Source organism: Caenorhabditis remanei, chromosome V, assembly GCF_010183535.1.
Source record: "Caenorhabditis remanei strain PX506 chromosome V, whole genome shotgun sequence".
Classification (NCBI taxonomy): domain Eukaryota; kingdom Metazoa; phylum Nematoda; class Chromadorea; order Rhabditida; family Rhabditidae; genus Caenorhabditis; species Caenorhabditis remanei.
The window spans coordinates 14,374,070-14,397,949 of record NC_071332.1 but is presented as its reverse complement, the minus strand read 5'-3'; the positions used below and the strand labels follow the sequence as shown (position 1 = coordinate 14,397,949).

The window sequence follows — 23,880 nt, the reverse complement described above, 5'->3', positions numbered from 1 at the left end:
GATGTTTCAAGATTAGCTTGTTTCACTACTATTCCTTGACAACTTCTGATTTTAGTTTTGAATTTCAGTGAAATAATGATTCTGTTGCTATTGTTCACTGGACTTTGTTTGTACCTCTTTCATGAGATTTACTGGAAACGAAGACACCTTCCGCCTGGACCAATCCCATTACCTTTGATTGGAAATATGTTGTCAATGATGAGAGAGAAACCTGGATACGAGTGTTTCAGAAGATGGACGGAGCAATATGGAGATGTTTACACATTTTGGATGGGTGAGTAAAATATCAGGAAAAATAGATGATATCTAATATTATTCCAGGAACCACTCCGTATGTGGTAATGAGCTCTTATGATCGTCTGAAAAGTACATTTATTCGAGATGGTGATACCTACAAAGACAAATATATTCAATCCTTCAATGAAAAATTTCGCGGTGGTGCATACGGTATCGTCGACACAAACGGCCACCTCTGGAACACTCATCGTAGATTCGCTCTCGCTACTTTCCGCGATATGGGGCTCGGGAAGGACGTGATGCAACAAAAAGTATTGATCGAGGTACAAGAAGTGTTTAGAAAATTTGATGAGCATCTTGGAGTGAAGCAGGATATACAGATTGTTTTCAATAATGCAATTGCGAATGTCATTAATCAAGTAGTGTTTGGATATCGGTTTGATGATGGAAGAGAAAATGAATTCAACACAATGAAAGATTTGATTGAATATTTTGAGAAGACGTTTTCTACCTTCAAAGTTTTCGTGCAAGTGTTTGCCCCAGCGCTTGGTAAATGGCTTCCAGGACAATCTGTCGACGATTTGTAAGTTCCCGGTGCTTTCTGGGTTTTCAATATCTTTGAAATTGTAGGTTTGACGAGTTCAAGAAAAATTTTCATAACTTTTTCAACACTCAAATTGAAAATCATAGAAAGAAGATTGATTTCGACAGTGAGGAGAGCTTAGATTATGCTGAAGCTTATCTCAAAGAACAAAGAAAAAGAGAAACTGAAGGAGATTCAGAGTTGTTCTCAGATAGACAGTTAGTAAATACTTGTATGGATATTTGGTTTGCTGGATTTTCTACAACTAACACCACAACAAGTTGGATTATTTCTTATATCATGAACACTCCGGGGCTTCAAGAGAGAATACAAGAAGAGTTAGACAGAGTGATTGGAGATGATAGATTGATAACAACAGCTGATAAGAATGATCTACCCTTCATGAATGCAGTTATCAATGAATCTCAGAGATGTGCTAATATTCTTCCTATCAACTTGCTTCATATGACAGCCAAGGATACAGTAATCGATGGATACCAAATCAAAAAGGGAACAGGAGTTATTGCTCAGATCAGCACAGTGATGTTGGATGAGAAAACGTTCCCAGAGCCATATACTTTCAATGCGGACAGGTTTATTGATGAGAATGGAAAACTCAAAAAAGTAGAGGAACTCATTCCATTTTCGATTGGAAAGAGACAGTGCATGGGTGAAGGACTTGCTCGGATGGAATTGTTCCTCTTCATCTCTAATTTATTCAATAGATATCAGGTAACAAAAAAGGATCACAAAAGGAAAATAACGTCAAACTTCCAGGTATCCCCATCATCCGAAGGGCCGCCATCCATCGACAAAAGTGACAAAGTTGGTGTATTTCCGAGAAAGATTAATGCTATTCTCACCAAGAGGCATTGATTCGAATAATTTTTATTTATGCTCTATTTTCAAGTGATATTGTCCGAACACGAAATCGAAATAGTTTGCTTTTGTAAGAATACATCACTACAGCTACTCGTATTTATTGTTTTCTCAAAGTTCAAAAGAAGTATATACATAGTTTACATGGAAATCAACACATCATCTCAGGATGAGAAAACGTCAGACTGAACACATCAAACGTCATCGCTAACTCTCCTTTCTCCGCCTGTCTTCTCAAATCTTGTCTCATCAAATTATTCACCTTCATCATTTTTGCCAATCTCGCCGAGTAATTCGGCATGTTCCGCACGTTGAGGTAGTAGTCATGCAACTGATTAGCAATGACATCTTGTAAATAGTCAGTCACTTTTGCCACGTCACCTTGCAGTTTCTTGCCCGCTTGTTGGAGACATACTTGGAGAAGCATGAAGTTTAGTTCAGTAGTTGTAGGATTAAGAGTTTCAAACTCTCTGATGATTTGACGAAACATATCATTGTGGAAGCAGTCCATGAAACTGGAAAATGGCAGATGACGATGAAACCCATTTTAGGAAAGTTAACTCACTAGGACACCTGCTCATAACTGTAATTTGTGAACCATGAAACATCAACTTCAGTGTTTTCCGAGTCCAAACATGCTTCATCTCCAACAACAAACAAATTTTCGTTTGTAAACAACTTCTTCCTTCGATATTCTGCAGTTTTTGCTAGCTTCTCAAATCTTCCGTAAGTTTTCCAAATGGATTTGACCACTTCCATCTGATATATTAATTTTTATCAATTTCAGTCTTTCCATTATAATTACCTGAACTTTAATTGGCAATGAGTTGAATTCAGTGAAATTGGTAAGCCATTCAGCCGTATTTAACATTTCTTGTTCCCAGAAAAGCATCGTGTGATCCTTTCCCATATGACTCAAATATTGAAGCTCTGAAGATTTCAGAATTCTCATATTCTCAAATCCCACTGATATTTTCTCTAGACTGCTCATTTCCGGACTGAATGGTTTCCAACTTCCGTTTTTCAGAATTTCAGTCGCTCTGTCCAGCAGGTAATTACAATCGACTAGATTTTTAGTCGGTCCAGGAGAAGAAGGATCTTGAGCATTGCAGTAGATCAAAAAACTGGGTCTTCCGAGGAATGTAGCCAAAGTTTGAGGGATTATCATTGGAGTTTTAGTGGGAACCACCGCCATGGAAATCATATCACGATCGAGTTGGAATTCTGATAAAAACACAATAATCTAGTTTTTTTCGAATAAAAGACTTACTAGAAGCATCCATTCCCTTATCGAGGCATCTCTTCATGCGACACTTTTTACATGAGAAAAATCCATTTCTGTGAATTTCCAAATTTTGACCATGAATACAATTTAGATTCAGTTTTTTCTTGGGGTTAAGTGTGGCTCTTCTGAAAATTTATTTTTTTAAAGCATGTCTTCTAAACATGACGCAAATCTTCTCTACAATCTTCTAAATCTCACCGAAAAAACGCGGCACAGGCGCGACAGCTTAGAACACCGAAATGATTTCCATGAGCAGCTTGTCCACATATTTCGCAATCGGATACTGTCATGTTCTTTTAAAAGATAAAAGGAACAATAAGGAAATGATGACAATATGTAGGGAGAATCGAATAGAAGTTGCCAGACGGAGGGCAAGGTGAATAGAGAGATCGAAAAGTTGTGAAGGAGACACAGGAGACAAAAGAAACTTGGGGGAAAATGGAAAGATCAGAGAATAGCTGAGAGACGTAAGGGTAGGAGAGAAGGACAAACAGAGAGATGTTTTACGGGGAGAGAGTGAATTATTAGTTCATGTGAGACGATTGATTATAATCAACGAAACAGCGTCTCTGTTTTGAAAAAAGACAAAGAGAAAAGAAATTTACATAAAATTTGAGATGATCATATTTCCTTTTTTTTTCGTTCTGAAGAACCCCTCTCTCCATTCTTCAAAATACCAGAAAATATGCAGATATTTATTCTTTCAGAAAACTTCTTTAAACATATCCGGTTCTGAAAATTTAGCACTGAAAATATCAAAAGTTCTGGCAATTTCCAATTTCTCTCTTCTCAGCAAAAGAACTCGCATCACTGAGTTGTTCACTTTCATCATTTTCACAACACGATCCGAATATCTCACGTTTTTACGTTCTTCTGTGTAGTAACTGTGGAGATCATCCGCTAGAATTTTCAGAAAAGTCTCAGAAATTCCAGAATATTGACCTCCCAGTTGTTTTGCTGCGTAGGAGAATGAGATTTCGGCTAGCATGTAAGTGAGCTCAACTTCTGTTGGATTTAGATCTATTATTGGTTGAATGGATTGAAAAAGTGACCAATCGCCAACACCTTCGATGTAGCTGAAAGGAAGATGAGGTCTTTTCGATTTTGCATTAAAATTCCAACTCACTAGGCAATATCATTTAGACTATACTTTGTGAGCCATCTTATATCTAATTTCATATTTCTGACATCCAATATACAGTCATGAGTTATCAAAACACTACACGGATCAGAGAGTTTATTGCTGTTGTGCTTTAAGTAGAGTGCAGAGGTGGCTAGTTTTTCCAGACGATTCCAAACAATCCACATCGTTTTCAAAAATGTCATCTGAGAACTATCGTAGGCATTTCTAGAAAGAAAATACAACTAACCTTAACATTTAACTGAAGATCCTGAAACTCATCAAAATAGGTTAACCACTTGGCGGTCGTTAACAAATCATGCTCCCATATACTCTTGGATTCTTCGAAACCAATGGTCGTTATCAGAGTGTAATATATGTCTTCATTTTTTGTGAATATATTCAGATTGAGAGCCATGGATAGTTTCTGTAGTCGATTCTGACCTGAGCATACGTTGGGTCCTTTTGTGAAAGTTCTAGAAGCCTTGCGAAGAAGTTCCGACATATCAATATAAGTTGAATTCGTGTTACCAGGTTGTGAGTCGTAACACAACAAAAACTGTGGCCTGCCGAGAAGCATTGCAAGGGAAGGGGTGATTTTGAGGGAAAAACGTAAAGGATCACGATCAAACTGAAAATCTGAAAATTTTGTGAAGTTTTGAATGAAATTTTCAAATGAAATACTCACTTTTAATATCCATTCCAATATCCTTGCACTTCTTTAAACGACACTTTTTACAGCAGGACCTCCCATTTTTAATAATTTCACATTTTCCTCCACCTTTTCTGCATTTTATTACAAAGTTTGCACCGGCAGCTACTCTTCTAAACAATTAAAACCTAATACCCTTCAATACTTCGACAAAACACTAACCGAAAAAAAGCTGCACATGCTCTACACGTGACTGCTCCGAAATGGAGTCCATGAGCAGTTCGACCACAAACCTGACAGGATTCATTGTATTCGGGAGACAAACTCGATTGGGAGGATTCAGATAACAAAGTTGGTGAGCACATCTAGAGAAACATTCTAATAAAAACTGTAAAAAATGAAATAAATATATAAGTTATGGATCGTGCCACTGACCGAGTAAAGACCACCTATACGTGTGACTCATTTTATTAACAAATTGAAAATTACATGGAAATTTAGGAAAGGTATCGAAACATTTCTGGCTCCGAGTATTCAACATGAAAAATATCAAAAGTTTTCGCAATTTCCAACTTCTCCTTTCTCTCAAACACCACTCTCATTATTGTGTTATTTACTTTCATCATCTTGGCAATTCGATCCGAATATCTTGTCAGTCCCTTCTCTTCCATGTAGTATCGGTGAAGATCATCAGCTAGAAGATTCAGCAAGTTTTCAGCGATTTCGGAATATTTCCCTCCTAATTGTTTTGCTGCGTGAGAGAATGAGATTTCAGCCAACATATAATTGAGCTCAACTTCAGTTGGAGCCAAGTCCAGAATAGGCTGTAATGGAGTAAAGAGACTCATATCACCCACTCCTTCGATATAACTGAAAACGTGATATTGGTGCTAGAGTTCAAATAAGTTTAACTTACAATCCAACTTGTTCAACACTATAATTGCTTAACCAACTGATATCCAACTTCACTTTTCTTACGTCTAGAACACAATTATCCGCTAAAAGAACTGGGACTTCATTCCACACGGATTCCGGTCGGTTTTTCATAAACATGGCAGTACGACCCACTTTTTCCAAACGATTCCAAAGATGCCAAAATGATTTGATGAACGTGAGCTGAATAAAAACATTAACCGTGCTTACAAACTAGCCTCTCACCCTCACATCAAGACTTAGATCCTGAAACTCCTCGAAATGAATCAACCAGTTAGTCACAGCGAGTAGATCATGCTCAAACAAGCTAACCGCTTCATTTAATCCAATCTGATTGAATAATTTGAAATCTTCTTCCAAATTATATGTGAATCTATTGATGTCAACACCATCTGATAACTTTTGCAACCGATTTTGCTGCCGTTTGGACTTGACTCCAGTTTCTAGTATGCGTGTGGTATGTTGTAGAAGTTCTGATAAATCGATGAATGTTATTTTCGATGATGAAGATGCTGTCTCGGGATCACAATGAATCAGAAATTGAGGTCTTCCTAGAAATATTGCGAGCGAAGGCGTGATTTTTTGAGTGCATCTTAGAGGGTCCCTTTCGAGTTGAAAATCTAAGGAAAAACTGGATTTCAAAAAAAATTCTAAGAACAAACTTTTTATATCCATTCCAATCTTCCTGCATTTTTCCAATCGACACATTTTACAACAAACCCTTCCATTAGAAGTAACGTTACACTGTCCGTTTCCAGAACGACATTTCAGAACGAATTTTGGACCTAATGCTGTTCGCCTTTAAAAATTAGTGGGTCTTTGTATAATTTAAGATAAATTTACCGAAAAAAAGCAGCACACGCTCTACAGGTGACCGCTCCAAAATGAATACCGTGTGATGGCTGTCCACACACTTTGCAGTTAGGAATATCTTTTTCTTCTAGGTCAGGTGACTGCGAATATTCAGAATCATGAGAGTTCATATTTGTATAGAAAAGAACAGGATTATTCCTCATTGACAAGTAAAGATTCATATAACAGAAAGACACAGAGATGGAAAGAAAAGAAGAGAAGAGATAGCATGGGAGAGAGAAAACGTGGTCTCTGCTTGAAAGATCAAATAGGAAAGGAGAAGATAGGAAAGTACAAAACATGAACTTTTTGAATGAGCAGACTTGATTTTCATGACGCGTATAATTTGAGAGAAAAATAAACAAAAAAGAAAATGTATATGTACATTGAAATCAAAAAATAAGATTGAACATTTCTGGTTCCGAAAATTTAATATGGAAAATATCGAAAGTCTTTGCAATTGTCATTTTCTCCTTCCTCTCCAGTAGAGCTTTTGTCATCATATTATTTACTTTCATCATTTTCAGAACTCGATCCGAATATCTTGACACGCCCATTTCTCTTGTGTAATAATTGTGGAGGTCATCGGCAATTAACTGCAGAAACTTTTCAGCGATTTCCGAGAATTCTCCTTCCAATTCTTTAGCAGCATAAGAAAATGAGATTTGAGCAAGCATGTAGTTCATCTCAACATCCGTTGGGTCTAGATCAAGTATTGGTTGAATAGTTGTGAATGTTGACCAGTCCCCAACGCCTTCGATGTAGCTGAAAAGTTTAAAGATCGAATAAAAACTAAATGATATAGACTCACTATGCAACCTGCTCCAAAGAATAATTCGTGAACCATTCGATATCCAACTTCATTTTATTTAAATCCAGTTTGTAATTCTCCGCTAGAAATATTGCTGTTTTATCCCATGCAACTGCTGACTTCCTTTTCATAAACATTGCAGTACGGCCTAGTTTTTCCAGTCTATCCCATACAAACCATATTGTTTTAAGGTATTTCAGCTTGAAATCTTGATTGAGATCCTGGAACTCATAGAAATGAGTCAACCATTTTGAAACTGTCACCAGATCGTGTTCCCAAAAACTGATTGTCTCCTTCAATCCGATAGTAGTTATTTCTTGAAAGTCTTCTTCTGGAGTAACTGAGAATCGATCAATATTCAAAGCAGTAGATAACTTTCGGAGACGATTCTGTCCAAGAGCTTGAGGAATTTTATTCTTATCCAACAATACACTCTTAGCATTCGAAAGAAGACTCGATACATCTATGAAAGTGGTTTTTGAGTTGGAAGCAGCTGTTTCCGGGTCACAGAGTATTATAAATTGAGGTCGTCCAAGAAACATAGCCAAGGAAGGTGTTACTTGTTTTGTGGTGCTCAATGGGTCTCGATCGAATTGGAAATCTGAAAATTTGTATTTAATTCAATGCTTATCGAGTGTAAGTATTCTTTTTGAAAAATACCGTTAGGGCGAAATTACATTCTACATACAATCGACTTCCGTCTATCTCTTCAACTAACTTTTAATATCCATTCCAATATCCTTGCACTTCTTTAAACGACACTTTTTACAACAGGACCTTCCATTTGTAATAATTTCACATTTTCCTCCACCTTTTCCGCATTTAATTACAAAGTTCGCACCGGCAGCTACTCTTCTAAAGAATGAAAGCTTAATACCATTCAATGCTTGAAAAAAAGAACTCACCGAAAAAAAAGCGGCACATGCTCTGCAAGTGACTGCTCCGAAATGGAGTCCATGAGCCGTTTGACCGCAAACTTGACAGTTTTTCGAGTTTTTTGAATTAGATTCGGGAGATAAATCTTCCGATGACGATGTAGAAGCACGGTAGTCTTCTGGGGAAGATGTGGACATTTTTCTAGAAAAAAAGAAAAGGTTAAAATTTGAAAAATATATAACAAAGTCGGAAAGCGATTCAGGTGGGTAGTACAAAATATAGAGAGAAACGTATGATGTAGAGAATCAGAAAGAACGAGTAATTGGAGGGCAGTTATAGATAATTGTACGGCGAGAGGATCAGAGAATGTGTGTTGTATGCCGTACGACACAGAAAGAAGAAGGGTGAGTAGATGTGTTGCTGAAAACGCAACGTGTTCTCTGAAAAAAGAGAGATCGATTTGAACATATTTATACAGGATAAAATTATGAGTAATATAAATTTTCCTGATAACAATATTAAGAAATTAAGTTGATGTTTATGTAAAAAATATAGTTGAAGGCACATAGTTAACCCGCAATGAACGTTAACTCGCAATGGCAAGTTTTTCATAACAATTGATTCAACAAGAACTACTTGTTAATTGCCAGAATGTCAGTCAAGTTCGACAAGTTATGCTTGATGGCGTTAATGAACTCATCAAGTTCTTCCGTAGGGCTGTTATAGCCTTTTAATCCAATGTCTTGTAGTTTCATTTGATCCTTCTCGGGCGTAATTTGCTCATTTGCCTGTTCGATTTTAGACAACAAATCCCACCTATTCAGACTTTCTTTCACCATCTTCAAACGTGTTTTTTCCTCGCGTTTATTCTCAAATAATATGACCAAACATATTGTCTCAACAAAGCGCGTTTGCATAGGTTGACTTTGAAATATCGTGTAAATTAATAATCATATTGTTCAAATAGCACGCTTCACGGTCTCCTAGAACGATTTTAGGGGCAGATTACGTCATCAATCGTGGAATGTCACGAAAAATGAAAAATTTCTGAAAATTCACACGTGAGGGAGTTTTTGAACGGGGAATGAAGTGGTCATCCATTTTCTCGAGAACCAAGGGAAATCTCGAAAAACTGTCACACAGTTTTGTTCGAAACCGTGTTATGAACCCACTTATAATTTTTTGTGTTTTGTCTGTTGGGTAACTTTTGAGTTATCCTTTGTTGAAAAATCAACTGAAAACACCCTACTTTTTCAATAACTTTGAAATATCTGACCTCATTTTGCATATATCAAAAATCCGTTCTCACAATTTCTTTCCTATGTTCATTGGCTACCATTTGCACTCTTTCATCACGTGTTTGCTTCTAAACTGAACGAGTTATGTCATTTTTTGCTTTGGCACTATTTTCTTGTCCGAAATGGAGTTGCTGTGATAACTCGGTCAGTTTAGAAGCAAACACGTAATGAAAGAGTGCAAATGGTAGCCAATGAACATAGGAAAAAAGTAGTGAGAACGGATTTTTGATATATGTAAAATGAGGTCAGATATTTCAAAGTTATTGAAAAAGTAGGGTGTTTTCAGTTGATTTTTCAACAAAAACTCATAAGTTACCCGACAGAAAAACACAAAAAGTTATAAGTGGGCTCATAACACGGTTTCGAACAAAACTGTGTGACAGTTTTTCGAGATTTGCCCTGGTTCTCAAAAAATGGATTACCACTTCATTCCCCGTTCAAAAACTCCCTCACGTGTAAATTTTCAGAAATTTTTCATTTTTCGTGACATTCCACGATTGATGACGTAATCTGCCCCTAAAATCGTTCTAGGAGACCGTGCGCTTGGACAAAAATACAGAACGATTCACAGAAAACGAAAAAATCCGATGATTTTATTGCTGTTGGACAAGTCTCGGCTGTAAGATAGGTGTAGGAGTGTACCACCACCTGGTCAATTCAGCGACTCGCTGGGTGAGGAAGTACGATATGCGACAGAACCTAATTTGCGGTATTTTTTCATCATATCTTCTAGCCCAGTTGACCTGAAACATGCAAGTTAATACTTTTCTTTTCATTCAAGTTTTCACGAACCTTATAACTATAATACTAATGATGAAAAGTGGGAAAAGAAGTGCGTAGATTACTCCATTTGCAAACATTGAACTGAACATGCTCGAGGCAATCGTGAGAGGAGTTCCAAACCCAAGGAAGTATGGCCAACGAGTCTCATAATAGTTCGCACGACGAATAAACGAGAGGTTGTAGCTCTCGTAGAAGTAGTCAAAGCTGAAAATTATTTGCAATAATGTTCATCTTGATTGAGCAGAAATGTTAGCTTACCAATACATTGAGTTGAGAAGAGACATGTGGACGAAAAAAATGAATGGCATAATGAGGGGAATGGGGAAATACTGGGATAGCATTGCTTGAACAAAGAATATGTTCTGATGAACCAAAGAAGTCACAGTTTCTCCAAACATTCTTCTGTAACAAGTGAGACTAGATTTTAATTCAGTGTAAATGGTGCTCACATTGTTGGCTCCTGGTTAGGAGGTGGTTGGTTAAGGGCTCTCATACAAGCACCTGATATATCCGAAAACCAGAGCATTAGGACAATTTTCATGATAACAAAGATTGGAGCAATCATGAGATAACCAATCGCCTCACCCAATTCTGCTCTTCCAAAAAGACCGAAAAGGAAGCTCAAAATGAAAACCAAAAGTTGCCATACAACTACGAAGCCAATGTTCATTGCGTAGATGTGTATAAGTCTGAAAATTCCTTGTTGTTCTCTTATCATCTGTAGCACAGTTCTATCTCTTCTCTCTGGTGGTTCCACTTCAATTCCCCTTGCATCTTCAGCCAAAATACGTCGTATAAACTGCAACGATTACACAAGTATTTGAAAATAGGTTCTATTAAAAATTCACCATTAATCCAAAAATTGAATCTTTGAATCCATGGAAATAATCTTCGGCCACTATTCTTAGAATTCCCATCTTTCTGATTTAATGGTGTGTGTATTAAGTTGAGTCATAAGTTTCTTTCTTTTTTGAGATGATTTTTGACACGCAATTTCTCGAAGGCTAATAACTCATCACATAATGAGAAATATAATTGGCTAGTACTTATAACTCATTGTGATTCTACCTGTGACTTGACGTCAACCATCTGCTTAATCTCAGCCGTAGACAAGTCAAAACACTTGAGGACCCCTTTTTTGGTACGATTCTTTGACTCCATTTTTTTCCTAGAAAATGTTGACGAGGATGTGTGAGTGAGCATAAGCAATTTAGAGATGTGCGAGTATTTCGATTTTTCTTTAACGCTAGATAAGGAAATCAGTGGAAATGTTTATTATTGAATAGAGTAGACATTGATGTTTCTAAATTTACTTTGTTTTGAATATTCACACCATTTGTTTTTTTTCGCAAGAAGCCCGAAGTCAACATTATCAAATTCACGTAATTTTTGAGTTTGATGAAGCCTGCTGCTCGTAGTTCTGAATCAATCTGCAACATCTTATGCACAAATTTAGAACAATGCATCTACTGTTGATTATTTGTAACAAAATATTTCAGACTTGTTTGGGTGCGTTGAAAAGAGACCTAGACTTCACTCAGGTCTACTTCACTAATATTCTCAAAAGTGTGAAAATCTTAACAATCACATCAACCAAGTTTTATCACTTATTCGAATGACTTTGGTATTTAGTTTTTTGTTTCATAACTTGCTTATGTTACTGTCTAACTTTTACAAACAGTTTGATATTAATGCTCTCTCCAATATTTTAGTAATCGACTTAAACCCAGGAGAACATTGTTTTCTCATACCTGTCGGTCGTCTGATCATAAATTCTTTGTCTTGGAGAGTTTTATCCAAAACTATATTTTTATAACAAGACAAAGTCTTTCTTCAAAAATACCACTTGTTTCCTCATGTAAATCTCAGAATTTTGATATAAATCCGACTAGAATCAAAAACCTTTTCAAAATAGGAATTTGATTGGAGACAGAAAAAAACTGTCGTTTTCACGAGTGGACTATCTGTGCACTAACTTGAAACATTGTTTGTTAGCCACTGAAAAGGTCATTACAGTGCAAAAAAATTTGGGTAGATAAACAATCACAGTACCTAGAAACCGTGAGTCAAAGTTCAACCCCAAAAAAAGAAAGAAACTTATGACTCAATCAAATATGTAGACTACTGGATATTGATTATGAATACAAGGTTACTGTTTTTATGAGAACACCTATACAGTAATTTCACCGTTATGAATACTTGTATAGTCAAAACTGAAAATAGATGATAAGTATTCTGAAGTGTTGGAATAGATACAAAATTATTAAATTATTCAAACGAAGAAAAGAAACACATGATTCTCTAGTGACCTGATCATCTGCACTACCCCTTTCCTATTGAGCGTTCTTATCGTAGAGACCCAGAGTAATGCTGAGCGATGTGGGCGCATTTTGTAAGTGACTACACTATTCGGGCGAACGTTCTAGGACCGTACGAATTGCTAACAGCAAGTAATAAGAGTTGAAGGAATCAACTAGTTTATCTCATACCAGCCTGGCTGCCGCGCCTTCGGCGCTTCATCCGGCTGGCCTCTTCTTATTTTCCTTTTCACCCCCTCACAAAAGCGTTCACGTGGCCGAGTGGTTAACGCTCACGCCTGTCTCTGAAAGGGCGAGGGTTCGACTTTTGCCCAGGGCGCGCTCTCCCCTTTATTTCTCAAAAATCTTGCGGACATCCTGAAAAACACACAGACAAATCCACAAACAGAGTCCACACGCGTTTTATATATAATGGACCTATTCTCGGGTAGCAAAAAATAGTTTTTTGCTTATTTTTTGCTATTCAGAAAGAAGCAAAAAAAGCAAAAAACTCCTGGTTTGGAGGCATTTTTTGCTTGACCTTTTCTAGGCCAGGCCGGGGATTTCTAGGCCATGTGTCGATTTACGGGAGAGTTTTTTTTTGCGATTTTTTCAGCTTCCATGTACTTTTCTGCTATTTATAAACTGAATTCGTAATTTTATTGAATTATTTCATGATTTATAATCGTTAAGTGACATTTTTGTTTTGTTTTCACTTCATTTTCTCTGTCAACTTCCCCCCCCCCACGCCTTATTCCTTAGTTTTGCATGTCATCCCTTGCTTGTGTTATTGATTTTATGAAATTTGTGTATATCTTGCTTTTGCATCTTGTTTTATTAACAGTTTCAGAACAATAGTTTTAATAAGAAATCAACGATTAAGTAAGTTTTTGAAATGTTTTACAGAGCCGTTCAGTATTACAGCTGCTTTCCTTTTTCATATCATTAACAGCGGTCATAATCGAGCAGTTCGACTCATCCAATTTCTTCAACAATTCGTCGACTTGTGTCTGACGACGGGGCTTTTTCGGGGTGCTCATTTCGGCATAAGACCGTTTCCGTTTTGGCGTTTCCAGCTTCAACCCATCCATCGAATTCTCGTTCAAAACATCTTCTTCTTCTTCTGCTTTTTTGTCATCGCCGAAATCATTATCACTTTCAGCTGTGTAGTGGCCGCTGGATCCGATGATAAAAGCGCTGGAAACATTCACAATGGAACTTTTTTCAAAAAATAATACTCACTTTTTAACCTGTCGCTTTTCGGCAGCAACATCCAAAAATGACATGTACGAGGCATATCGAAAAGAGGGAAGTTCTGACACTCCCGATCCACTGACGGCTTTTTGATATTTCTTAACGAATATTTTGTAGTCGTTGCTCAATTCTTTCCACAATTTCATGGCACAACTTCCTGAAATACCACCACTTAGCAATTGCTAAATCCAAGTAAATGTACCATGATTTTTTCCTCTCGGCATAAAACGCGAGCATTCCTTCTCAATTTCATCGAACAATTTGAGATTCGTATCAGTTCTATGATAACCCTTCAAGGATGCATCCCATAACACTTTTTTATCTTCCACTTTTTAAATAAAAGTGATTACGTCGTCTTGTTCATACTAAAACGGCACATTTATCTGAAAACCTGAATTCTAATTCACCCACTTTCTCATAAGAATCGTTATTTTTTGGTTTGGGCTTTCTTCCAAGCTTCTTCCCCGATCTTTCTTCACTTCTCCCATTCAAGTATCTTCCAGTAGCCATTTCTGTTTCATCTTCCATATCGTAATCGTCGTCTCCAACTGTTTCATACTTCCTTTTGATCTGTTTTGTTTCTCTCACATCTTTCTTCCCTAATATCCCATTTTTCTTCTCAATCAGATCCTTTCCAACAATTGTCTCGCTTCCAACATCAAAATCGAATTCGTCGTTTTTCCCTGTCTCATACGTATTTTTGATCTTTCTCACAAGATTTTTCCCAATCAGACCCCTTCCAGTAATCGTCACATTTCTAGCAGCTAAATCGAATTCGTCGTCGATGACGTGGTTTTCGTCGAATTCATACATTCGGCACACGACGTGAACAAAAATTTGCTGAAACAAAACAAAAATGTCACTTAACGATTATAAACCATGAAATAATTCAATAAAATTACGAATTCAGTTTATAAATAGCAGAAAAGTACATGGAAGTTGAAAAAATCGCAAAAAAAAACTCTCCCGTAAATCGACACATGGCCTAGAAATCCCCGGCCTGGCCTAGAAAAGGTCAAGCAAAAAATGCCTCCAAACCAGGAGTTTTTTGCTTTTTTTGCTCCTTTCTGAATAGCAAAAAATAAGCAAAAAACTATTTTTTGCTACCCGAGAATAGGTCCATAAGAATGATAAAAAGGTTGTACAAAAAGTAAAAGAGGAAGAAAATGATAATAAAATGATTCGTTTTACACAGAAGATACAAAAATTGAATTGTCCTGCTATAATTCTACTCGTAGACATCTTCTCTTTCGCAGATGTACTTGAATGCATCGCGAATGGATTTGAGCTTGTCGGAGTCCTGAAGTTGAATTTCGAACCCGAACTCGTCCTCCAATGCCATCACGATTTCAACCTGAAACATAAAAATATCAATTTAAATTCAAGGGCAATTACCCTCCATGGTATCATCACCAGAGGTAGTATTTTCGGTTCAAGGAAACCGCGCAGAAGTGTTTGAGAGGAATGACTTTCAGTTTAGTATAGTTATTTAGCTTATAAACGCTGTGTTTTCATGTTATTGAGCTGATTTATGAAAATTCGCTTGGCGAAATATTTCCGGCACGACGGTATATCGAGTGAAGTTCAAATTTGTCATCAAAGACAGGTAAAAACACCATTAAAAGTGGAAATAATTACACAATACACTTTCAAATGACAGTTTCTTTCATTTCCGACACTGAAATTTTCAAAAAAGCATTCTTCGCGATTCGTCACTTCCCAATTCGCTTCTTCCCGATACGTTTCTTCCAGATCCGTTTCTTCCTGATAGACCGTTCAACCCAACCATTACCATTCCTCAATTCAACCATTGCAATGTGCAGTCAAATCATTTTTCAACATTGTCGGACTTCCGAATGTGGAAATCGATCGGCTTATTCTGGATTACTACAAAATTCCACTACTTTGGGAACTATTGAAGATAAGAAACATGAGACAAATAGCAGTTGAAACTGTCCATTTCCAGAAAAATGGTGTATTCGATGAGTGGGTTTTAGATTTCATTAAAATCTGAATTTCCGAAAATGTATAATCGAAGGAGAATTTCTACCAAAGATTTTTAATGGACTAATTCGGACGGAACAGTAGAGAAATGCTCAAGGAGTTCATATTCCGAGTATGAATCAGTTTGAAGTCGACAATTTTCTTCATCTGAATTCTCTACGACTCAGAAGGGAACGGTGGAGTACGGATGATGGGAAGAAGCTTATTCTGGTGAGACCTTTCGAACTTTTCAGATAAACTTCTTTTATTTTTGTCAATTCAAACTTAATTATGTCAAATTTAGACTTTCATCAACAAAGCTTCATTCCAACACACTACTACATTTTTCCAAATTCACACCGTCGAACCAATGTCACCAGAACGAATTCTAGCGGAAAACGATTTGATTTTGAAGGAAAAAATTGCAAATAACAGGTAAAACCCCAGGATGAAAACAAAAAACCAATTTCTTTTTACAGCGAAACCGATTACTCTTCCATCCGTGTCCAACAATTCAAGATGAGACATTCTGCTCATTTAGTATTTGTTGTAAAGGCTTCTTTCGCAATGCTTGCTGGATCCGTTTGCCGGCCCTTACCACATCTTGTAGACGATTTCATGGACTCTCCAGTGATTTAAAGTTTTTCCTTTTTGGTTTTTATTGATACAGCTTTTTGAGAATGTTTTAAGAAAACTTCATATTTTGAAGTTTCTGTGTGTTCCATATATCCGGTCGACCTTCATAGCAGTGTCAGGTGAATAGTTTTGTCTTGTCAAAGTTGAAGCATGCTGACCCTGGTCTATAAGAGTGAACAATATCTATTGCACCAGCATTCATTCTTGTCTTGGGCGCTATTGATTTGGATCTGGTTATAATACAGATCAAAGTCCTCCAAATACCTTTTCATCCACTAATATCCTCTCCTTCTGCAGAAAACCTTCTCTTTCATCTACCCGAATTCGAAGAACTTTGTTCACTTTTCTTGTCAAAACCATTAAAAATCTCATTAATTACGAGGGGTTTCTATCTCATCGACTGTTTCGTCGCACGGCAAAACGCAGTTTTTTTTCTCCTGAACGATAGATTATTTTTCATGATTCCGTTCTGCTATCATGTAAAAAAATGGACGGGCAAACCTGTTTTCACTATTGAAAATTGATGAATTATTCTAAAAAAAAACCTACTTAACTTCCCTTTCAACTGTAGAGAGCGGTCACGGATTCCTTCTTCGTGTTAGAGGCGGGTCTTGCATTTGGTCACGAGGTCACTAGTTCATTATTTAGATGGTTTCTATAAATTTGGGGACGAATACACCCAGTTTGTCCCTTTTTTGAACAGGACAAAGTTCTTCTTGAGTACTTTCAATTACCATTATTTCTTTTTAAAAATTTCGTTTGCACTTTGGCAATAAAAATTTCAGAGTTTGCTTAGTTTTTCTTCAGTTTATTATGCCCACGAATCAAAATCAAAAAGGTGCCAGTTGGGCTGAACTACCGTTATCCTTCAGGATAGGAGTAGCTAGTCTTTTGAATAGAAAGTCAAGGCGAGCAATTTTTGAATTTCAAAACTGAATTAATGAAATTCCAGATTATCTCTTCAACTGTGTTCCAAAGAAGACCAAGACGTAGTGCTCAAGAGCCGATTCGACTTAAAAACTCTTGCCGTCCGTGGTCATTATGACGAGAATGCAAACTTCGAGTTGTCTCGTTTTGATATCACTTCAAGTGTTACTGCTCCTAATTGGCGGACATATTCGAACAAGAAAAAATTGATGAGATCCTCAGCAATCAACGAGTTTATGAGAATATTTCGGACAGGGTCTCATGTCCAGGAGCTCCATCTGACAAGAGGGAGGACCATGAACAACTTCTTGGAAAGCCTTTTGAATCAACTACGAGAGGAACAAATTGTGAACAAAAAGAAGTTGAAAATCAGGGTTAAGGAGATTTGTTGGAGTGGTTCAATTCTCAAGGAGTACACCAATTTCCTGAATTTTCTGAGATACGTTTCTCCCTCTCATCTAGAGAAGATTACGTTCGAGACCCACGAAATTCCAATGGCGGCTGTGAAGGAGCTTGTGCAAACCGAGCAATTCGAGTCGCTGAAAAATATTGTAATATTCGCAACAATCAATGTTTCATTGGATTCATTCCTTAATCTTGATTCGATGGACTTGACATACCCAACACTCTGTCCAAAGGATGGAATCAGGCTTGTTGAGGTGAGAGGTTCTTCTCAGGTCTCCCACGTGACCATACCTGCTGGAACCCAATTCTAATTCTAAAAATTATTTTCAGAAATATCTGAAAGATCCTCTACCGATCGATAGTTGTTTTAACATTAACTCTGAACAAAAGTTGCCGGAGTCATTTAAAGAAAGAATGTTTGATTTAATGGGACTGCCCAATACAGTAGATGCAAGGAAGTCGATGTGAGTTTGATCACTCTTAGCCCATCAAAAAAGCATTTTCAGAAGCAGAAACAGAGACTTCCATATTATGAAGTTTGATGTGAATGCTGACACAGTATTTCTCTTGAAAATTGATGAATTTTCCATTTTTGGGGTCACAGTTTCGAAAAATTTCATCAATGGATGGCGAAAAGACTTGGCAGTATTTGTATGTTTACGAATCGATGGATATGACTTTTATGATTCATAATATCTTATTCTATAGGCCAAATTATATGCACTTCATATTTTTAACTGTAAACGTATTTTTCATTGTTCCTAATAAAAAATGCATACTTTTCCTTTGACATTCAATTTTTTTCAGCCAACTCTGGTTTCACATGGCTGGCAAACACTTCGCTCGGCTAACTCCCAGACAGGTCCCAGCCTCGGGCAAAAAGTAGACATACGAAAGAACCATGTGGAAACATTAGATTTCTTCTCGGGAACATTAGATTTTTAGTCTTCAAACTTTTCTATTTACCTGAATTTGCACAATCTTCGTTCTGTTTCTATAGAGTGTAAATAGACCAAAAACTGATAAGATAAGGGAAATGTGTGTGGAAAATGAACAATTTGTCATCAAAATTCGTCATATTCTGATAATTTTTCAAAGAAAAACGTGAAAATGGAGCTCTGGCCGATTCTTCCGGATACTTTTAAAACATCCGTAGTGAAAAAACTGGATTACAAATCAAGGTTAGTTCTATCTTCCATAGAATTTCCAATCCGTAAATATCAGGTGCCGCCTTCGGAAATGTTCCAAGACCGAGAGAAGTTTGGTGGATAGCTGTCCAGTTTTCATAAAACACGTCAACTTTGAACCACGTGTTGGGAATGTGATCTACTTCTCTATCGAAGAATTGGGTTTTCCTTGTGAGATTCTCAACGATAAAGCATGCAATACTCAGGAAGTTCTCCAAGATTTTCTACTACTCTTCAAGAATGCAAAGTCTAAAGTTACCCAATTGAGCATTGCTCATTACAACTTCCAGAGACAGCCAGGTGAGGCATTTTCAACTTTATTTAGCTTCAAAGAAAAACATTATTTCAGATGCTGTCAACGACTTCATTGCATTTCTTTTAAATGAAATTGGGTCTCAGTATCCTAACAGTTTCAAATTGAAAATTCAAAAACTAGAATTCCATTGGGGAGAAATGAAGGACACGAGCTTGCTGTCTCTATTGAAAATTTTTGATCCAAAAGTTTTCAATGCTCTTCATCTCCGCAATTTTCCAATAAGAACACCAGTGTTGATAGAAGAACTTCTTGAAACAGAGCAATGGAAAAATCTGAAAGATATTCAGATTCAAGAGAAACTAGCTCTTCCATTGAATATATTCCATCCGAAAAATGTTCTCAGTGTCACTTTTCATAGTCTTCGTGCTGACGACGCTTGGAATTGTATCCAGAACTTTCAGTTCAAACCACGCCCATTTCAATCGTTCTTCCGCATTTTCACAACCACGGACTTATCTCTGTCGGAAATTTTCTCCCAGTGTAATGTTCCAGCAAAAAATGAGCCAATCGAAAAGTCACAGTAAGTTTCAATAACTTTTTAGCGTCCAAAAAAAATAAATTGTTGCAGTTACCTTAACGACTACTTCAAGCACACACAGAGGTTCCAGCTGACTTGGACTCAAGAATGCATACTCGTCGTGAAAATTGCGAAACGACAGATAAAAGGAACTATTTGTAGGAAAGAGTTTTTGGTCGATGATTTTGATGAATTAGATGATTTGTAAACTTGTTATTAATTTTATCGAATAAACTGTTTTTGAAGTTTTACACATGGAAACTGGAGAACAACGCAGAAACATTTCAGAGAGAAAACCCCCGGCCACCGACTGAAAACCTAGTCCTCTGCACTTTTCTCTGCCATTTTACTTTGTCATGCTTTTTTTCAAGTTCATTGTGTCTCCACCTGCGTCTCTCTTTTTCTTTCTTCTTCAGACTTATCTTCGCATTCTGTGTCTCCGCGAGTGTATTGAACAAACATAAATTGGCATCGAATATCACTCATTTCACTCATCAAAAAAATGGATGTAGTTTCCACGTCAACTTCCCCTTTCGCTTGTAAAATCTGTAATCAGAAGGCACATGGAAATCATTTCGGAGTGATCAGTTGTCGGGCGTGTGCAGCGTTCTTCCGGTGAGAGTTTTTTGAGAGATTGGGATAAAAATTATTCGAACCTCATGGTTTCAGAAGGACCGCATCTTCAAAATGGAGCAAAATGGGATGTCGTGGAGGATCTTGTGATCAGGACACGTAAGATTTTTTCTATTTGTAAAACTAAATTTGCTAGATCGAAGAATGATGCAAAAATCGCTAATATTAGCCTTGAAACCTTAAGAAAAATGTTACAGATACTCCTGCAAGCCATGTCGGTTACAAAAATGTCGAGATGCTGGAATGGATACCACCAGTGAGTTTTCAAGAAACACAAGCACATCTTTAATAATTTCATCTGTTCAGAATTTCAATATAATCGTGACAACATTCCCACGGTAGGCCAGTTCCAACTCCCACCACCTTCCATCGAAACTTATGTTGGACGTCCTGAATTTCTTCTATTCTGTGATACCGATGCACCGAATACCAAAGTTCTGATAGATGTTCGATATCTTCTAGAGGAAGCTGGGCGTATTTTAAATAGTGGAAATGAGTCCCCGATCTGGGCTGATACTCAGTTGAAGAAACTCGCGCATGCTTACAAATTTATACGAGTGGATTTTGAAAACATGAAAATGATTCAACATGCGGATCAGAAAAACATCATGGAGATGTGGGAGTATTATTTCATCACGGTGACCAAGTGGTTGATGTATTTTGATGAATTTCAGAAATTGAATCGACATCTTCAGGTGAGTGATTACTTCTCGGTTGTAGAAAAATAAAGCAAGTTTGTTTAGATGACTCTCCTCCAATCCATCTGGCATGTTTTCCAAAAGCTGCACAAATATGTCAGCACGATGGCCTACAGGAAAGCAAACCCATACGCCAAACCATCTCATGTAATAATCAAAGATTTGTTCATGGATATTAATAATGTGTCAATGGACTCCTCGTGGATGAGTGATTACCCACATGAGCACGTGATGAGGTAGAATTCATGAAACTTTCAAATTTATATCTCTGAATTTCTTTGTAGATATCTTATGGTGCAGGCGTGTCACGATTTCGACATAATTGGAACTCTTCTTGAGATAGATCCAACAGAAGTTGAGCTCACCTACCTATTTGCTCAACTCTGCTTCGAATACGCTGGGAAGAGATATCAAGGAGACATTCTGAAAGTAACGGAGTCGTTCCAAGAGATTCTGGCCAATGACTTGCATCATTACTATGTTGAGGATCTGAACCGCCCGAGATATTTCTTGAGATTAGCAAAACTGTTGAAGGTCAACAGTGCTATTCAGGTAAGGAATTTATTGTGAGAACATAATTTCTTATTTAAAAATTTCAGAAAGCAATTTGGGAAAGCCGGCCAAAAATGGAGCTGGGAAGAGTGTTCAACGTATTGAAAATTGATTATTCTCACCCAGAAATGTTCGAGGATTCTGGATTTTATTGAGCGACCACTTGAGCTACGTATATTTTTAACAAAATTACCATGGATCTCATATTCTGTACTTTTCCAATCTTTTGCTTTGCATTTGCATTCCAACTGTACATTTCTGAAAATAAAAATAAATGTAAATGTTTCTGTCACAAACTATTGATGAGAATTCTCGGCCACTATGAATACCCTCTCCGCAGTATTTTCTTCTATCTTTTCTGTGTGTTGCTATCTGTCCGTGTACACTGCCTCTCTGTCTGTGTATCACTGCATCTCTTCTATTCCTGGTGAACTTTTCATCTCTATCTAATAGAAACAGGTTATATTTAACAACTTTCTCACAAAGAAATGGATATTGTTTCTACTTCTACTTCTCAGCCAATTTGTAGAATTTGCAATAAAAAGGCGAATGGAAATCATTTCGGAGTCATCAGCTGTCGGGCATGCGCCATATTTTTCCGGTTGGTTTTGTGTTGTGTTGGAATTTAAATCGAAAACTGTTTCAGACGAACAACTGGGTCGAAATGGAGCAAAATGAAATGTCTTGGTGGATCTTGTGACCAAAAAAAGTTTGTTTTGAAAGACTTGAATTTCCGAAAATTCCACATTTTCAGAAACTATTGCAAACCATGTCGGTTACGAAAATGTCAAGATGTAGGGATGGAAACTACTAGTATGTTGACCTGGGATCTCTGCTCCAGGTTAAATATTCTTGTTTTCCAGAATTCCAATACAACCGAGATCACATCACTTCCACTGCACAGTTTCAACTGCCTCCCACATCTATCGAACGTTATGTGGGGCGTCCGGGATTCTTCCTTTTCTGTGATACAGATGCATCGAGTACGAAAGTGAGAGTAGACGTACGATTTCTTTTGGAAGAAGCTTTACGGATACTGAATAGTGGAAGTGAATCTCCGGTTTATGCTAAAAATCAGCTGAAGAAGTTTAGCCTAGGGTTCAAATTTATTCAACTGAAAATAGATAAGCTAAAGAAAATGAAACTGGCGGATCAGCAAGAGACATTTGATAAATGGGAACATTATTTCATTACCGTGACCAAATGGATGATGTATTTCGATGAGTTTCAGAAATTGAGTAGACACCTTCAGGTGAGTTGAATGTCTCTGAAAGAAACTATAAATAGCTGTAAATTTCTAGATGACTCTCCTCCAGTCCATATGGCATATTTGGCAGAGACTTCACATTTATGTCAGCACCTACACATATCGGAAAGTGTTCCCTTTTTATGGAAATTCTCGTTTAGTTATCAGGGATATGTACATGGATACTGATTCGGCGTGTATCGATTCGAAATGGATGAGTGATTATCCAGTTGAACATGTTATGAAGTAAGTTTATAGAAAGTGCACTCAAGTTATTGAGAGTTTCAGATATCTCTCCGTTCAAAGTTTTCAAACTTTCGATTTTATTGGAGTACTTGATGAAATCAATCCAACAGAAGTAGAATTAACTTTTTTATTTGCTCAGCTATGTTTTGAATATGCTGGGAAAAGATATCAAGGTGACATTCTAAAAGTCACGGATTCGTTTCAAAAGATTCTGGCAAACGATTTGCATCATTACTATGTGGATGACATGAACCGCCCAAGATATTCTTTGAGGCTGACAAAACTTTTGAAGATTAATAATGCTATTCAGGTAAACGATTCATTGTGAAAAGAGAATCTCTAACTGAACGTTTTTAGAGAGCAATCTGGGAAAGTCGGCCAAAAATGGAGCTCGGAAGAGTGTTCAACGTGATAAAAATTGAATTCTCTCACCCGGAGATGTTTGAGGATTCTGGATATTATTGAAGGAAATCAATCAGCATCAGTTCCAGAATTTGGATGTTCTATAACTTTATGAATCTGGGTCTTAATATAAATGTTGAATAACTCATTTTCTTCACAATTGTATTAAACTATTTTGATTAAAATATTCTCTTACGTTTTTAGTTTGAACTGACATTTAAATCCCTTTTGAAATTTCTAAAGCCGAAAAATGTTTTAGACTACAAACTCCA

At 37.0% G+C, this 23,880-nt stretch overlaps 11 protein-coding genes across 11 annotated transcripts; 6 read left to right on the top strand and 5 right to left on the bottom strand.

The window, feature by feature from the left end:
• Positions 1 to 75: 75 nt before the first annotated feature.
• GCK72_019990 (uncharacterized protein) lies at positions 76 to 1,696 on the top strand (the record flags this gene model as incomplete). Its single annotated transcript, XM_003116413.2, has 4 exons — positions 76 to 274; positions 322 to 820; positions 868 to 1,552; positions 1,598 to 1,696. The coding sequence occupies 4 exons, from the start codon at positions 76 to 78 to the stop codon at positions 1,694 to 1,696; spliced, it is 1,482 nt and encodes a 493-aa protein (XP_003116461.2).
• A 154-nt stretch (positions 1,697 to 1,850) lies between these two features.
• Positions 1,851 to 3,274, bottom strand: GCK72_019989 (uncharacterized protein; the record flags this gene model as incomplete). Its single annotated transcript, XM_053733325.1, has 5 exons — positions 1,851 to 2,214; positions 2,265 to 2,458; positions 2,505 to 2,923; positions 2,970 to 3,109; positions 3,183 to 3,274. 5 exons carry the CDS (start codon positions 3,272 to 3,274, stop codon positions 1,851 to 1,853), a joined length of 1,209 nt encoding a protein of 402 aa, XP_053582238.1.
• A 413-nt stretch (positions 3,275 to 3,687) lies between these two features.
• On the bottom strand, positions 3,688 to 8,425 carry GCK72_019988 (uncharacterized protein; the record flags this gene model as incomplete). The annotated part of the gene is made up of 13 exons (XM_053733324.1): positions 3,688 to 4,060; positions 4,111 to 4,310; positions 4,355 to 4,743; positions 4,793 to 4,929; positions 4,979 to 5,121; positions 5,374 to 5,626; positions 5,673 to 5,872; positions 5,915 to 6,309; positions 6,352 to 6,488; positions 6,533 to 6,642; positions 7,054 to 7,306; positions 7,353 to 7,953; positions 8,071 to 8,425. 13 exons carry the CDS (start codon positions 8,423 to 8,425, stop codon positions 3,688 to 3,690), a joined length of 3,546 nt encoding a protein of 1,181 aa, XP_053582237.1.
• Positions 8,426 to 10,178: 1,753 nt separating this feature from the next.
• GCK72_019987 (uncharacterized protein) lies at positions 10,179 to 11,226 on the bottom strand (the record flags this gene model as incomplete). Its single annotated transcript, XM_003116575.2, has 5 exons — positions 10,179 to 10,269; positions 10,319 to 10,513; positions 10,568 to 10,711; positions 10,759 to 11,108; positions 11,158 to 11,226. The coding sequence occupies 5 exons, from the start codon at positions 11,224 to 11,226 to the stop codon at positions 10,179 to 10,181; spliced, it is 849 nt and encodes a 282-aa protein (XP_003116623.2).
• Positions 11,227 to 13,484: 2,258 nt separating this feature from the next.
• GCK72_019986 (uncharacterized protein) lies at positions 13,485 to 14,673 on the bottom strand (the record flags this gene model as incomplete). Its single annotated transcript, XM_053733323.1, has 3 exons — positions 13,485 to 13,803; positions 13,849 to 14,042; positions 14,272 to 14,673. 3 exons carry the CDS (start codon positions 14,671 to 14,673, stop codon positions 13,485 to 13,487), a joined length of 915 nt encoding a protein of 304 aa, XP_053582236.1.
• Positions 14,674 to 15,088: 415 nt separating this feature from the next.
• Positions 15,089 to 16,839, bottom strand: GCK72_019984 (uncharacterized protein; the record flags this gene model as incomplete). The annotated part of the gene is made up of 2 exons (XM_053733321.1): positions 15,089 to 15,214; positions 16,744 to 16,839. 2 exons carry the CDS (start codon positions 16,837 to 16,839, stop codon positions 15,089 to 15,091), a joined length of 222 nt encoding a protein of 73 aa, XP_053582234.1.
• On the top strand, positions 15,979 to 16,482 carry GCK72_019985 (uncharacterized protein; the record flags this gene model as incomplete). The annotated part of the gene is made up of 3 exons (XM_053733322.1): positions 15,979 to 16,074; positions 16,148 to 16,278; positions 16,323 to 16,482. The coding sequence occupies 3 exons, from the start codon at positions 15,979 to 15,981 to the stop codon at positions 16,480 to 16,482; spliced, it is 387 nt and encodes a 128-aa protein (XP_053582235.1).
• A 453-nt stretch (positions 16,840 to 17,292) lies between the features above and the next one.
• GCK72_019983 (uncharacterized protein) lies at positions 17,293 to 18,504 on the top strand (the record flags this gene model as incomplete). Its single annotated transcript, XM_053733320.1, has 4 exons — positions 17,293 to 17,381; positions 17,432 to 18,065; positions 18,142 to 18,275; positions 18,318 to 18,504. The coding sequence occupies 4 exons, from the start codon at positions 17,293 to 17,295 to the stop codon at positions 18,502 to 18,504; spliced, it is 1,044 nt and encodes a 347-aa protein (XP_053582233.1).
• A 417-nt stretch (positions 18,505 to 18,921) lies between these two features.
• On the top strand, positions 18,922 to 20,039 carry GCK72_019982 (uncharacterized protein; the record flags this gene model as incomplete). Its single annotated transcript, XM_003116164.2, has 4 exons — positions 18,922 to 18,992; positions 19,036 to 19,298; positions 19,348 to 19,834; positions 19,883 to 20,039. The coding sequence occupies 4 exons, from the start codon at positions 18,922 to 18,924 to the stop codon at positions 20,037 to 20,039; spliced, it is 978 nt and encodes a 325-aa protein (XP_003116212.2).
• A 294-nt stretch (positions 20,040 to 20,333) lies between these two features.
• On the top strand, positions 20,334 to 21,869 carry GCK72_019981 (uncharacterized protein; the record flags this gene model as incomplete). Its single annotated transcript, XM_003115899.2, has 7 exons — positions 20,334 to 20,446; positions 20,501 to 20,563; positions 20,662 to 20,720; positions 20,771 to 21,159; positions 21,208 to 21,398; positions 21,447 to 21,714; positions 21,762 to 21,869. 7 exons carry the CDS (start codon positions 20,334 to 20,336, stop codon positions 21,867 to 21,869), a joined length of 1,191 nt encoding a protein of 396 aa, XP_003115947.2.
• A 333-nt stretch (positions 21,870 to 22,202) lies between these two features.
• On the top strand, positions 22,203 to 23,671 carry GCK72_019980 (uncharacterized protein; the record flags this gene model as incomplete). Its single annotated transcript, XM_003116181.2, has 7 exons — positions 22,203 to 22,315; positions 22,361 to 22,423; positions 22,469 to 22,527; positions 22,578 to 22,966; positions 23,016 to 23,206; positions 23,249 to 23,516; positions 23,564 to 23,671. The coding sequence occupies 7 exons, from the start codon at positions 22,203 to 22,205 to the stop codon at positions 23,669 to 23,671; spliced, it is 1,191 nt and encodes a 396-aa protein (XP_003116229.2).
• Between the last annotated feature and the right edge of the window lie 209 nt (positions 23,672 to 23,880).